The following is a 15,986-nucleotide window of genomic DNA, read 5'->3' on the forward strand; positions in this document are numbered from 1 at the left end:
CTGTGCAATAGTCTTACCCCTCAAAACATCAAGTCATTAGCTCATCGTATAAATCATTACCTAAATGCAAAATTTTTGATCTAGTTGTCCTAAACTGTCAATCATATATTCTACACATTTCTATTAGACTTTTTGTAAATTTGCCATGAATTATTCAAGTGAATCTTGACTTTCACTAATGAAGATAATATAGATCAACCAATGATAAAGCAGTTCTCTGAAATAGATCAAAGGTACATCTCATGAACCTTCCATTGGAAAGCATATAGACAGAGGACAACACAGGAGTTACAAATTCTGACAGTGGACTTTCTTATTTTTATTTTCACCTTTGTGCCCATATTTCTTTTTTTTTTCTGTTTCACAATGACGTTGTGTGCTTTTATTTTATTTTTTTATTTTTTGTCAGACCACTAGTACAAGTGTAACTGTGAATCCTATCCAGTCTTTTTCAATCAATATCCCACATACAGAAATGTGTAATTTTGAAGAGGAAGAGTAGGAGGTGAAAGAGGAAGAGGAGGAGAAGAAGGAGGATGATGACGACGACAACGTGGAAGAGACAGAGGAAGAGCAAGGGCAAGAAGACAAGCAGTCTCATATATTTTAGTTGATGAGTGCCAGGGTTGGATCAGGCATGCAAGAGGATTTTACTCCTGCTGCCTGGCCAGGGCTAATTTAGCCTGTGATGCTGAAGAGGTTCTTTGGCCTGTCCCAGACCAAACACAGGATGCTGGGCAGAATAATTATTTTGTTGTTTTGTACTGTACTCTACAGTACATTAAATTAAGGAATAAAACATTTGCAAAGGAATAGATTTGTTGTGTTCATCATGTGAAAAGTTTTTTATTTGTATTGTTTTTGTAGTATTGTTTTGAATTTATCTCATCAGTGTGTAAAACTGTGTTGTAGTGTGTTTGTTTTTGAGGATTTGTGTGTCATGTCTGAAAGCAAAGTTTGGTTTTTCAGCAAGATTGAATAGTTTTGAGTGGAGAGCTTCATTTTGACCTCAATATAGGAAGTTTGGGGAAATGAGTTAGGAGTTGTGGATTTGTGTTTAGAGTTTCGCAAATAAGAGGCATAATTTCAAGAAATGTGTTTAAGCAATTGAGAAAAACTGTAATAAAGTGGTTGAATGGGGATATGATTGGGGGTTTAGGTTTTCTATAGAAAAAACACAGTCAGTTGGTTTTACAAGGAAAAGAATACCAGAAGGAATGAAGTTACAGTTGTATGGAAGAGATATAGAAGGGGTTGGAAAATTTAAATTTCTAGGAATTACTTTGGATTCACGGTTAACATTTTCAGATCATATCAGGAAAATGGAGGAAAAGTGCAAAAAGGTAATAAATGTAATGAGGTGTTTGAGAGGAAGAGAGTGGGGTCCAAGCAGAATGTCACTGAAAAGAATATATGTGGCATTAATACGGTCAGTATTAGATTACGGTTGCGTAGTGTATGGGTCGGCAGCAAAATCACAGTTAAAAAAGTTAGATGTAGTTCAGGCTCAGGCATTGAGAGTATGTTGCGGAGCTTTCAAAACAACACCATACAGGTGGAAATGGGGGAGTTAAGAAGGAAACAGTAGATAGCCAATTATTGGGCGGGTCTACAGGGGCATACAAATTTACATCCTACTAAAACAGTACTGCAGGAAAGTTGGGAGAATGGGAAAAATATGAAGGAAAATTTTGGTCGGATTGGAAATAAAGTTGCGTTAGAATTAGAAGTGTTTAATCTGAGGATAAGTTCAACAGTAATTTTTCCAGAGATAGCTCCGTGGAGGCTAGCCTGGCCTGAGGTAGACTGGTACGTGTTAGAAGAGAGAAGGAAGGCAAAGGGGGAAATTAATCTGGAAGGAGTGTTTAATGACTGGATAGGGGAAAAATATAAAGATTACATTCAGATTTTTACAGATGGTGCAAAAAATCCAGATACCGGAGTGACAGGATTGGGGGTGGTGATACCAGATAGAAGCATAGGATTAAATAGAAGAACATCTGACAAATTAGGGGTTTACATAGTGGAGATGCTTGCCATGTTAATTGCATTACGGTGGGTGGAAAAGACAGGTCAGGGCAAATTTTTAATATGCTCAGATTCAGCATCAGTTCTAGCAAGTTTAAGGACATTCCATTCAAAGAGTCGCCAAGATATTCTGTTTGAAGTAATCCAGTCAATTACTATTCTAGTTAGTCAAGGGAGACAGGTAAACTTTATATGGGTTCCAGGTCATGTAGGGATAAAGGGAAATGAAATGGCAGATAGGTTAGCAAAAAGGGCATTAACAAAAGGAAATATAGAAATGCAAGTACGTGTTAGCAAAGCTGAGGTTAAAGGTGTGATATGGGAGAGGATAAATCAAAAGTGGCAAGAGAGGTGGGATGGGGAAAGGAAAGGGAGGCACTTGTATCAAATTCAAAAGGATGTTAAACATAAAATTGTAGAAAGAGATAACCGGAGAGAACAAATAGTGATTACAAGGCTAAGACTGGGACACTGTTTATTAAATAAAACACTTAAAATGATAGGGAAGCATGAAACTGGATGTTGTGAGAACTGTCAGGAAGAGGAGTCAGTAGAGCATGTGATTTTAAGATGCAGCTGGTATGGAGATCAGAGGGAGGTTATGAGGAATGAGCTAAGGGAGATAGGGGTTCAGGACATCACATTGAAAGGAGTATTAAGCCCAGAAAATAGGGCACAGAATAGAATTCTTATTAACTTCTTAAAAGTAACTGGTATATTTTACAGGATATGAAGAGTCAAAGGAAGAGTGAGGAAGGTAATGTAGGATTAATATTATTAGTAGTAGTATTAGTAATGTTAGTATCATTATTATAATGGGTTCAAGGCAGAACAGAGGTGAGGTGTGTGTGTGTGTGTGTGTGTGTGTGTGTGTGTGTGTGTGTGTGTGTGTGTGTGTGTGTGTGTGTGTGTGCACCTGGTATTCATCACGTTGTGGGGACCAAATGTCCCCACAAGGATAGGAATACCAGTAGATTTTGACCTTGTGGGGACATTTCTCAGGTCCCCATGAGGAAACAGGCTCATAAATCATGCACAGTGAGTTTTTTTGATAAAGTAAAAGTGTGCACAATCTCCTGTGAGGGCTAGGTTTAGGTGTAGGGTAGGTGTAGGGCGATAGAAAGTACGGTTTGTACAGTATAAAAACCATTACGCCTATGGAATGTCCCCATAAAACATGTAAACCCAACATGTGTGTGTGTGTGTGTGTGTGTGTGTGTGTGTGTGTGTGTGTGTGTGTGTGTGTGTGTGTGTGTGTGTGTGTGCTTGAGGGTGTGGGAGTGGGGAGGAGATAAAGGAGGGAGAGTGGGTTTTAGTCTGTGAACCTAGTTTCTGTTCCACACTCCGGAGCAGAAGGTGGCGGTAATGCACCAAAAGCTGGATGCCAACCGCCGTAAAAATACAAGAAGAAGAAGAAGAACAGGACTTTTATTTTGATCTGGTGATCTGGTGACGTCATAAGGCTGAGCCGCCTGAGCCTCCTGCATCAGTGTTTCAGTTGAAGAAAGGTGTGTAGTCTTAATCATTTAAAGTGTTTTAATTCATACACATTCCGCCTATTTTATATGGTTTACCGGCGATTTAAACTTTATCATTATTGCGTGTTAACATTGTAATATTGTATCTAATAATGACCGTTATTTTGTGTGGGTAAAGCTCATCCACAGATCAGTCTGATTTCTCTCTCTGTTAGTGATTCAGATCAGAAACACGAATTACAAACTCCGAGTCAATTGAGTCGGTTGATTCACAAAATGATTCACTGTTTCGAATCGCCGCTCGCTGAGAGACCTGCTGCTCAAAACACTGTAAATACATCGAGAACAAACTCAAACATGTGTAATGACAACTTTGACAAACAATTGCAAATGTTTTTGTTGTTGACAATCTTAAAATCAAATAGCCAGTTTTAAAATGTGTAATCGATTAAATGTAATATCATTAAATGTTAATCAAAACTGAATAGTTAAAGTGTTTGTCCAATCAGATCATTTAAGTCTATTAACTATCACTGTGACTCCCTTAATAGTGCACTGACTACTGGACTAGAGCTGATTGAGATGCACACAGAGATTTTTTTTTTTCTTCTATTCATTTTTCTTATCTTAAACATGACCAGGTTTCCAAACAGAGAAAAAAAAAAACTCCTGGTGCAGAAACTGAGATACATGCAACACTATCATAAAGATGGCATTTATTAAAGAGGAGAGTGAAGACATGAAGATTGGAGAAACATTCAGAGTCAAAAATGAAGATACTGAGGAACAAACAGGTTGGTTTTCATTCTCAAAGCTGGACTATCCTATAAACTGTCCTGTACATCTTCTCAATTCATTTGTCTTTGTCAAGTGTTTTTCTACACTGTCTGCTCTCCTGCAGCTTTCTTTTTTGAAAGAATTTCCGCTTCATTTTTTTCTTAAAGTTCTTTTAGTGATCTGAAAAACGGCATTTGTAGACTTGTGTCTCATTTAATATTTAAATGTTGATTTTCCAGAGAAATACCAGAGACTGCTTGAATAACTTAAGTAATATATATTTAAAATTAAGTATTTGTTTGTTTTCAGTTTTGTGTCCTCCATGTGCTTTTGTTTATACGGGTATTCTGCATTCGCATTTGATAAACATTTCATATAACTCATAACTGTGATTTCTTGATTGTGAGCTTCCTCTGTTGCTTTGGCTAAAAGAGTAACAGTGCAGTGGGACTCAACACCTCTTACAGTTGCTTAGTGGATATAGGATGTAGTTGTATGTTAGTTGAAACACTTTACATGTTCGAATGTTTTAATGTCTGTTGTTTTTTGTCATTAAACTACGGTTAACTTTTATTTGTCTTTTTTCACCTTAGACCTGATGGCACTGAAAGAGGAGAGTGAAGTACTGAATGAAATGGAAGAGAAAGATCATCATTTCATAAATGAAGAAAAATCTTTTAGTTGTTCAGAGACTGAAAAGATTTCCTTAAGAGGAAGGACTTCAAAGACCGGAAGAAGTTTTTTCATCTGTCAACGGTGTGGAAAGTGTTTTGATTATAAAAAAAATCTTAAAACACATGTTAGGAGTCACTTTGGAGAGAATCCCTACACATGCCCTGAGTGTGGACAGAGTTTCCATCAAAAACAACACTTTGAAGACCATATGAGAATTCACACTGAGCAACCTTACACATGCCCTCAGTGCGGAAAGAAGTTTAATTATAAAGTACGCTTTGAAGACCACTTAAGAGTTCACACTGGAGATAAGCCTTTCACCTGCCAGCAATGTGGAAGAAGTTTCAACCAAAAAGGAAACCTTGACAGACACTTGAGAGTTCACTCTGGAGAGAAGCCTTACACCTGCCAACAGTGTGGAAGAAGTTTTAACCGGAAAGGAAACCTTGACAGTCACATGAGAGTTCACACTGTAGAGAGCCTTTTCACCTGCCAACAGTGTGGAGTAAGTTTCACTCAAAAAGAAACCTTTATCAGACACATGAGAATTCACAATGGAGAGCAGTCTTACACGTGTGATCAGTGTGGAAAGAGTTTTGATCAACATGAAAACCTTGAAGTCCACATAAGAGCTCATAGAGAGAAACCCTACACATGCGCTGAGTGTGGAAAGAGTTTTTGTCAAAAACAACAATTTAAAGTCCACATGAGAATTCACTCTGGAGAGCAACCCTACACATGCCCTCAGTGCGGAAAGAGGTTTAATCATAAACAAACTCGTGAAAACCACATAAGAGTTCACACAGGAGAGAAGCCTTTCACCTGCCAGCAATGTGGAAGAAGTTTCAACCTAAAAGGATCCCTTAACAGACACATGAGAGTTCACTCTGGAGAAAAGTCATTTATATGTGGTCACTGCGGAAAGAGTCTCAGAAATAAAGCAACACTTAAATACCACATGAGGTATCACACATGAGAGATTTGTATTTTTATGTTATCAGTGTGACATGAGTCATGTAATAACACCAGAGAGAAGTCTTTGCTGTGCCATCACTGTGGAAAGACTCACAGAAACACGACAAACTTGAGGTTCACAGAAGCACCCCTGATATAATTCAAAATATCTGAGCAGTGAATTTTGGCTTTGTTTACACCTGGGTTTAAATGTGTTTTGGTTGATTGGATCACAAGTAGACTGTATCTGTATCACAGTTTCTTTTGACCACTTCTCTCCCCATTTTGTCAAGGGGAGGTTAAATGCATGGGATCTTTCAGATCTTCCGATCAAATAATAATAAAAAAAAGAGTAAGTCAAGAGAAAATGACCAAAGAGGGAAAAGAAATAATGAAGACAACTTAGTAAGCAGTGATAGTGAAAGGGAATCAATAAATTGAGAATGGGAGGAATTAAAAATTGTAGTGCAAGTTACAGAGGGCTAATTGCATGAATAAATGAGTTGAAACAAGCAGATGAGATGTGTAAAAAAAGTTTAAAAATGTTTTTGAAGATGGAGCATTTATTATGGTAATATGTAATAGTAAACAGCAGAAGAACAGTGATAACATGAAAATGGTATGTGAGCAATGATTCGAAGTTGCAGTCAAATAGGAAATAAAACATGGAGGTGTGGAGTAATAACTGGGGTCCCATCAAGTGTGAACATGGGAAATGTAGAAGGAAATGTAATAGAAGCCGAATACTTAGAGATGACGAGAGACTGTTTTGTTTTCTAACCTGCGCTCTTTCTTCCTGTAAGTTTGTCTGTCATGTTTGTCTTAAGCCCAAGCCATGTCATCTCTGTTGCTGTAGGTACATTTGATTTCATAATGGACTCTTCAGTGGTTTGCAACATGAGTAATTTTTCATCAGTACGGTTCAGGAAAATATCACCACACCAGAGCAACTCATTCTCAGTGTCGGAAGCATTGTGATGCTGGACCAGAGCTACATGACTGAATGACTGAATTACCTCTGCTCCTGTAATTTATATCAGCACTGCCTTGATGTATTCATATTTCAAGAACTTTTGTAGCCATACGAAGAGAATAAACTGGGTTTTATAAGTGAAGCTTGTAATGCCATTTTGAATTAGTTTATTCATTATCTGCTGACATCTTCATAGATTTAATAGTCTTATATTTGCAGTTGATTTCAGTGTTACTCAACTCTAAGTAGGGCATATTATAAAAACTTTAACGTTCACTTTATCAAGCCATTCAAATGGCAGACTGGGGCTTGGTTTCAACCAGACCCCGAGACAATGGAGGCACAGTTTTATTATTTCTAGATAAACTGAGTGCCACGTCAAAACACACCACAAGCACTCACGGTCGTTAATTGTAATAATCTATCTGTGTAACAACCTCAAGCTTCCTATTTGTGGTTACAGCTTGTTACATTACAGTGACTTTACTACAAAAGGACAAACCTGCCACTCTGTGGAATTCCTCTTTAATAACACGCAGAGGTTTATGGCCAGGGAACTGTACAAATGTGTGTAAGAAACGTTAAAGTGCCAGACATTCTGTGCGAACGGCTCTACACACAGTTGCCTTTCCCACATGCTGTGCTTCGTCAACATTGTACAAAAAATTCCCTGACGCAAAAAAACGAAGTGCTATGCGGTTTGTGACGAGCAGGTTATCGTCAGAGAGTCAGTTGCTATGGTTACATACATACCCATAAAGTCACCTACGTTTTTGGAACCAAAAGTTGAGGTTATCCACTAACTTACCTTTAAATTTACCCGGGTATGTCCCATAATCTGCTTTCTGGAATACCCCCCAGGGCTCTTCTTTAGCGAGCGGCGATTCTGAACAGTAAATCATTTGTTAAGCAACCGATTTAGTTGACTCGTAGTTTCAAAAGATCCGTTTCTCTCATCACAAACTGCCTGAATTACTACAAAGAGAGCGAAATTAGATGCTGTGTAGATGCGCTTTACTCACACAAAATAACGTTCATTATTAGATTAAATATTACAATGTTACACTCAATATTAACAAAGTTTACATCGCTTAAACCATATAAAATAGTCTGAACGCGTTGTGTGAATTTAAACACTTTAAATGATTAAGACCACAAACCTCTCTTCAGATGCAGGAGCACAGTGCAACCTTTTAAAGTCATACAACCGGTCAAAATAAAAGTCCTGTTCACAAGCTCCTTCCTCTACAATCCAAAAAAGTGCATACCTGATCTGAATAATAATAATAATAATAATAATAATAATAATAATAATAATAATAATAATAATAATAAAAGTACTGTATTACAAAACAAATTCAATTTATCAAATTGTTTCTAGTTATTATGTTTGGATCTGTAATTAATAAAAGCCTGACTCACACTCAGGCCCTTGAATCACTGTCACTTTAGTCAGCTGGACATCAATGTTGCCAAGACAAAAGAACTGATTATATGCACAAAACAAAATGCAATAACTGAGCTAGTTTCACTTTATGACAAAAATATGAAATGATGCAGTTCTGGACTCTTGAGTTGAGTTTCTCTAAAAATACAGAATATATTTTCAAGAGATGCTCACAGTGACATGGTCTTCTCAGACAATCAGCAGCCTCTGTGTTAGTCAGTGGATCTTACAACCTGTGTGTAAAACTATTGTTGACAGTGTTTTAACTTTTCATCTCCCTGACTGCTACAGTTTCCTCAAATGTAGACATACGAATATTTTTATTTAGAATTGTGTCAACAGCTGTTAACCCTAATAAGGTCTTCATTTCCAGTTCATCAATTTGGTCTTTGGGGTCTATATGACCCCAACAATTGATAGAGAAATTATACAAAAAATATACATTTTTAATTATACAAATAATATATATATTTTTTTGTTTACTTCTCATCTATTCATTAATGCTGTGTTTTGGGAGATATGAAGTACTTTTGTACCTATTTACCACACAATTCCTCAACTACACCATAAGCTTGCCTATGAAATTTTAATTTTTTATGAAAAATTCACTTAAATTATGATCTAAATTTAATTTAAATTGTTTTTGGATATTGATCTAGGTGTTATGTGTAGAAGTACGCCATCTCCTGGTTAGAGATAAACCTTAATTCTTTTCAGTTTAAGAAATAAATAGTTTTGACCAGCAGAGGCCAATAGAGAGCCATTCATTTTACTGCATGTAGCCAACTGCTTTTATTACAACTTTCGAAATACATTTTTTTAATTTATTTATATATAAACATAATAAAGGACATTTGAAATTATAATTTTTTTTCTCAAATAGTAGAATTTTTGTAGTTTTGGTGCATTTTGAAATGTCTATTTTTACATAAGAAATTTGACAGAATGCCACCTAAATGCCACCTAAGACACACCTAAAGGACAAGACTTGGAGTCAGAGTGTGTGTGCGTGTGTGTGTGAGTGTGTGTTAGTGTGTGTGAGAGAGAGAGAGAGAAAGAGAGAGAGTGAGAGAATACATGGGTGCATATGTAAGTGTGTGTTTGTTTGTCTGTGTTTGTTTGTGTGTGTGTGTGTGTGTGTGTGTGTGTGTGTGTGTGTGTGTGTGTGTGTGTGTGTGTGTGTGTGTGTGTGTGTGTGTGTGTGAGTGAGCATGTCTTTTCTACATCACATTTATGCTCTAGTAGTAGACCTTCATTTCTGTGTGTGAATTTTCTGATTTATGCCGGATTTATAGATTTTTTTTTACAAATGAAGAAAAAATATTGAGTTTTTTTTTCAAATTTCCCATTCATTTCAATGTGGGGTCATATTGACCCCGAAGACCAGATTAGTAAAAAAAAAATTACATACCTTCAGAACAATTGAATCAAGCCCGTTTTTTTTGTGTGTGTATAGACAGATTATGTAGGAAAAGTCACAAAATATTTTTCCTCTCAGATGAAGGGAACCCTTTTTTTAATCAAGGAAACGTCGATCGGGGTCATATAGACCCCAAGGACCGATTGAGGGTTGAGATCAAAAGTCAAATCCCAAAACCAAACACCACTTTTTACAGAAAGGAAGAAGAGAAAAAAAAGAATATCCTGGCAGAAACTGTCATTGAAATAATAAAAAAAATATTTAGGACTATAGTGCCAGTCTACCCAACATGAATGGCACACACACACACACACTTGGACAATGTATGCGTGACGACAGGGCATCTTATCAGCTTCAGAGTCATCATATGGTCAACCCACAAGGACACTGACAACGCCACACAGCCACAACAAGCACTGCTTATGGACTCTTTTCTGGCTGAGCCCTGCCCTCAGAGCTCATCACAGACAGACTGTGACGTACTGCAACAGCTCCAAGACTCAGCACCGAAGGACGACTTTCTGGTAAACAGCCAGGGAAGCCAGGACAACATTTTTCAGCCACCGGAAACACCAGAGCCAGAGCTCCATTCACCAGACACATTATCCCTCTCTCCAGCATCTCCACTTCTAAGCTTCTCACAGAAAATGGAGGAACTGGTATATGCTGGAACCAGACACTCCCACTCTTTTGCTGCAAGCCCCCAGTTATCAACTAAAAAATGGTGGGCACCACAACCAGCAAAGCCTGTGTGTCCAGCTTGCCCTCCTCCTCCTGTGAGAGCTCTCCGGCCGCTGCCACAACGTCAGGGCCCAAACCCTCCTCCGTCTGCTGTGAGTGAACCAAAAACAACTGATAACAGCCCTCAGTGATATGTGTCGGGTCCCCGCTATGATAACAGCAACACTCAGCAATGTTTACAGACCAAGCGGGAACCCAGTGTGCATGTAGTTTTCCCTATTTCTGTTTTAATATGTGATAGAAAGTCTAAGGCCTTCTCAAGCCGTACGGTTGACCCATCTAATCTGAGGCCTATTCTGCATCAAACTAAGATTTCTCTTGAGACAAAAAGTAATGCCATCAAGCTAGCATTTTTAAACATTCGCTCACTAAAAAATAAATCACTTCTGATCAATGATTTTATAACCACAAACAACCTGGATTTTATGTTTCTAAATGAAACATGGCTAGAAGACAGCTGCAGCGCAACAGTCCTCAATGAAACAGCCCCTCCTAACTTTACTTTCATGAGTGTCTGCAGAGCTGTTAGAAGAGGTGGAGGTGTAGCTACTCTTTTTAAAGATGTCTATCAATGCAAGCAAGTGTCATTTGGTCAGTACTTGTCTTTTGAATATCTAGGGATTGTGCTCAAAGGTGCTCCACGGATTCTATTTATCATTATTTACAGGCCCCCAAAATACTCTCCAGCCTTTGTTGAGGAGTTCACAGAACTGCTATCAATGATTTGTTCAGAGTTTGACTGTTTTGCTATTGCAGGGGATTTTAATGTTCACATAGAAAATGCAGAAATCAAAACCACAAAAGAAATTATAATGGTTTTTAACACTTTTGACCTGATTCAGCATGTGCATGGGCCTACACACAATCGTGGACACACTCTTGATTTACTCATCAGTAAGGGTCTAAAGATTTCATCCACTGTTATCAAGGATGTAGCACTATCTGATCACTTCTGTATTTCTTTGATATATTGATCTCTGCTACCACTAAATCTAGATCTGTCTCTGTCAGAAAGAGATACATTAATGATAACACTAGTGTGCTATTTATGAAGGCTATATCTTCAATGCCAAGCATTTCTGCAGACTCTGTTGATCTTCTCCTGGAGTCCTTCGTCTCAAAAGTTAAGAATGTCTTTGATGACATCGCACCTGTGAAAATCAGAATTTCTGGCAAACAGAAATCGCCGTGGAGAAAATCAACAGCAGTACAGAGTATGAAAAGACAATGCAGAAAAGCTGAGCGGATGTGGCGGAAGACAAAACTTGAAATTCACTATAGCATCTATAAAGACAGCCTTCATGCTTTCAATGTTGAACTAGGTAAAGCTAGACAAATGTTCTTCTCAAACCTTATAAACAGGAACTTAAACAACACTCGCACTCTTTTTGCTACTGTTGAGAGACTAACAAACCCCCCTAGTCAGATCCCTAGTGAACTGCTCTCCGACAGCAAGTGCGATGAGTTTGCTTCCTTCTTTTCTGAGAAGATCAATAATATCAGAAAGACAATTAGCACACCCTCAAGTTATGCAGAGGTCAGACAGATTCGACTGCAATTTCAAAAAGAAGTCATTATGTCTACTTTTGAAGAAATCGATAGCAACATTTTGGAAGAAACAGAACAGCACCTCAAATCGTCAACCTGCCACCTCGACACATTTCCCACATCTTTTTTCAAAACTGTGCTTAACTGTTTAGTAGCAGCTCTCTTAGACGTGGTGAACACCTCACTTCTTTCTGAGACTTTTCCAAACTCCCTGAAAAGTGCAGCTGTTAAGCCCCTTCTGAAAAAGAAAAATTTTGATAACACCATACTGAGCAACTATAGAGCAATATCAAATCTTCCTTTCATTGGTAAGATTATTAAAAAGGTTGTTTTCAATCAGCTGAACCACTACATAAACTCAAATGGATACCTGGACCATTTCCAATCTGGTTTCAGACAACATCATAGCACAGAGACAGCGCTCATAAAGATAATAAATGATATTCGCCTAAATTCAGATTCTGGCAAAATATCAGTGCTGGTATTACTAGATCTCAGTGCTGCGTTCGACACTGTCGATCATAACATTCTTTTAGATAGACTGGAAAACTGGGTCGGGCTTTCTTGGATGGTTCTCAAATGGTTCAGGTCATACTAAGAAGGGAGAGGTTATTACGTAAGTATAGGAGAGCATAAGTCTAAGTGGACGTCCATGACATGCGGAGTCCCACAAGGCTAAATTCTAGCGCCGCTGTTGTTCAGCCTGTATATGCTCCCACTAAGTCAAATAATGAGAAAGAACCAAATTGCATATCACAGCTATGCAGATGATACCCAGATTTACCTAGCCTTATCGCCAAATGACTACAGCCCCATTGACTCTCTCTGCCAATGCATTGATGAAATTAACAGTTGGATGTGCCAAAACTTTCTACAGTTAAACAAGGAGAAAACAGAAGTCATTGCATTTGGAATCAAAGATGAAGTTCATAAGGTAAATGCGTACCTTGACGCTAGGGGTAAAAAAACAAACAAAAAAATCAAGTCAAGAATCTGGGTGTGATTCTGGAGTCAGACCTCAGTTTCAGTAGCCATGTCAAAGCAGTAACTAAATCAGCATACTATCATCTTAAAAACATTGCAAGAATTAGATGTTTTGTTTCCCGTCAAGATTTGGAGAAACTTGTTCATGCCTTTATCACCAGCAGGGTGGACTATTATAATGGTCTCCTCACTGGCCTTCCCAAGAAGACCATTAGACAGCTGCAGCTCATACAGAACGCTGCTGCCAGGATTCTGACTAGAACCAAAAAATCAGAACATATTACACCAGTCCTTAGGTCCTTACACTGGCTTCCAGTTATGTTTAGGATAGATTTTAAAGTACTTTTACTTGTTTATCAAGCACTCAATGGCCTAGGACCTACATACATTGCAAATATGCTCACTGAATACAAACCTAACAGACAACTCAGATCACTATCGAGTCAGTTAGTAATAGTAATAGTAACTATTCCTCTGTCTCTCACATCAGTACCAACATTATCTCAGCAAATCTCTTTTTCTGAAATCGTACAAAATGATATTGGATTTCAAATGTGGATTTTCAAGAAGTCAGAGAGCGGAGGTGCAGGATCTTCACGGCTCTGTCTGGATGGAGAGTGAACTCTTTCTAGTTCGAGCATTTCTTTAGGAATTGTTCTACAAATGTTCTTAGTGGGTTTTGGGTTTTTATTTTTAATTATTCTGTGTATAAATCAATAGGGTGAGTTTAAAGGGAAAGAGGAGAACATAAAACAGACAAGATCAGGCATTAGTGTATTTAGTATTTTCTACACTTGATGAAGAGGATCAGCTAATCCTTTGACACCCAATAATGTTTAAGACAAAGCTGAAGATGTCAAATGCTCAAATTATGATAGTATTAAATAACTTAAATTAATTTCAAAGCCAGAGTATTTCTCATTCTTTCCTAAAGATTAAGTTTACCCATAAATGTTAATTAATGTCACGGTACAACAAGGAGGTCTGGGTCCAAATGCAGGTGAAAATGATTTTAATATAATTAAACACAAATAAACAAACAAAAAGGCCAACACGGCACAAACTAAGAACTAGAACACAAAATAAACAAGATCCAGAACATAATCTAAGGTCAGGGAATTTCAGAAACACAAAAACAAACAGGACACGAGACAATGCAGAAATCCATGCAGAAGATCAGTGAGGATACTTATAGTCCTGATGGTGAACAGATGTGGGTGATTAGTGCTGATGACAAAGACAGGTGAACAATCAAGGGAGTGCAGTGCAGGAACAGCGACCTCAGGTGGCTGAGGGAAACCCCACAGCCCCGATCATGACAGTACCCCCTCCCTACGGAACGGCTTCCAGACGTTCCCAAAGTCTGGAGGGAGGGGGTACGGAGGAAGGCAAGTCAGGGGGAGGGATGGCGGGCCAGCCGCCTCAGTGCCAGGAACAGGACGCGCAGCCGCCTCAGCGTCAGGGACAGGACGCGCAGCCGCCTCAGTGCCAGGAACAGGACGCGCAGCCGCCTCAGCTTCTGGAACAGGACGCGCAGCCGCCTCAGCGTCAGGGACAGGACGCGCAGCCGCCTCAGCGTCAGGAACAGGACGCGCAGCCGCCTCAGCGTCAGGAACAGGACACGCAGCCGCCTCAGCGCCAGGAACAGGACGCGCAGCCGCCTCAGCGTCTGGAACAGGACGCGCAGCCGCCTCAGGGACAGGACGCGCAGCCGCCTCAGCGTCTGGAACAGGACGTGCAGCCGCCTCAGCGCCCGGAACAGGACGCGCAGCCGTCTCAGCGTCAGGGACAGGACGCGCAGCCGCCTCTGCGTCTGGAACAGGACGCGCAGCCGCCTCAGCGTCTGGAACAGGACGCGCAGCCGCCTCAGCGCCAGGAACAGGACGCGCAGCCGCCTCAGCGTCTGGAACAGGACGCGCAGCCGCCTCAGCGCCAGGAACAGGACGCGCAGCCGCCTCAGCGTCAGGGACAGGATGCGCAGCCGCCTCAGCGTCAGGGACAGGAACAGTGATGGCGGTTGTCGCCACCTCCTCGCGAAAGAGCGTCTCCACTCCCTCCGCAAAGCAGGGTCGCTTCCGTGCAGCCTCGGCGCTGCGGGCGTCCATCGCCGCCAAGCAGGCGTAGATGAACTCAAACCTAGCGGCCGACGCCGCCTCAAAAGACATCCCTGCAGTGTCCGGAACAGAGCGGGTGGTCGCCGCCTCCTCAAAAAAAATCCTCCCCGCTGGACCCATCTTGGATGTCTGCATTCTGTCACGTTGAGATAGAGGAGATCTGGGTCCAAATGCAGGTGAGGAATTGTTTAATTATAAATCAAAAAACAAACAAACAAAACAAAAGGCCAACACGGCACACACAACAGGAAACAAGGCACGAGCTAGAACACTGATACATGGAGCAAGGATACAGACCAACACGGTAAAACAAACCACACAGAAGACAGGTTACAGGAAACAATGCAGACTCACAAGAGTGGTGGGAGAGTGGAGATTATAAAGTCTGTGGTGATAGTGAACAGCTGTGGAGGAAACGAGTGTCATAATCAAAGACAACAAGACAGGTGTAGACAATCAGGGAAGTGCAGTGCAAGATGAAGGGAAACAGCGACCTCAGGTGGCTGAGGGAAAACCCGCAGCCCAGAGTCATGACACAAGCCAGCTAAGTCATTTCCGGTCAACTTTACTGTGCCGTAATATGAGCGTACTTTGTTCGTTTTCTCTACATAATCCATTCATAATCAAAGAAACGTGTTGTTTATCTAAGAGGACCAAATGTCCATATATACGATTCAAGAATGACAAATGTCAGTTTAAAAAAATACACGAGTAAATCAGCTAAATATGAGTCATTGATTGACAGTAACAACCGGACCAAACAAATGACAAGCTGATGTAAAAAAAAACATAGCTTAAATGATTCAGACTAAATTCAGAGTAACAAAACTACAGCAGTAACAAGTTG

General features: G+C 39.8%; 1 protein-coding gene across 1 annotated transcript; it reads left to right on the forward strand.

Annotated features, from left to right (window-relative positions):
• Positions 1-4,163: 4,163 nt before the first annotated feature.
• On the forward strand, positions 4,164-6,555 carry LOC141299296 (uncharacterized). The gene is made up of 2 exons (XM_073829653.1): positions 4,164-4,300; positions 4,877-6,555. Exons 1-2 carry the CDS (start codon positions 4,216-4,218, stop codon positions 5,932-5,934), a joined length of 1,143 nt encoding a protein of 380 aa, XP_073685754.1. The 5' UTR covers positions 4,164-4,215; the 3' UTR covers positions 5,935-6,555.
• Positions 6,556-15,986: the final 9,431 nt, after the last annotated feature.

The sequence above is a fragment of the Garra rufa genome, chromosome 23, assembly GCF_049309525.1.
Source record: "Garra rufa chromosome 23, GarRuf1.0, whole genome shotgun sequence".
In the NCBI taxonomy this organism is placed as follows: Eukaryota; Metazoa; Chordata; class Actinopteri; order Cypriniformes; family Cyprinidae; genus Garra; species Garra rufa.

What these genes read in the sequence shown, in the direction of transcription:
- LOC141299296 (XM_073829653.1), top strand. Translation starts at nt 4,216, where the DNA reads ATGGCATTTATTAAAGAGGAGAGTGAAGACATGAAGATTGGAGAAACA. An exon ending in AGATACTGAGGAACAAACAG is followed by an intron (nt 4,301 to 4,876) that starts GTTGGTTTTCAT and finishes TTTTCACCTTAG; the next exon opens with ACCTGATGGCACTGAAAGAG.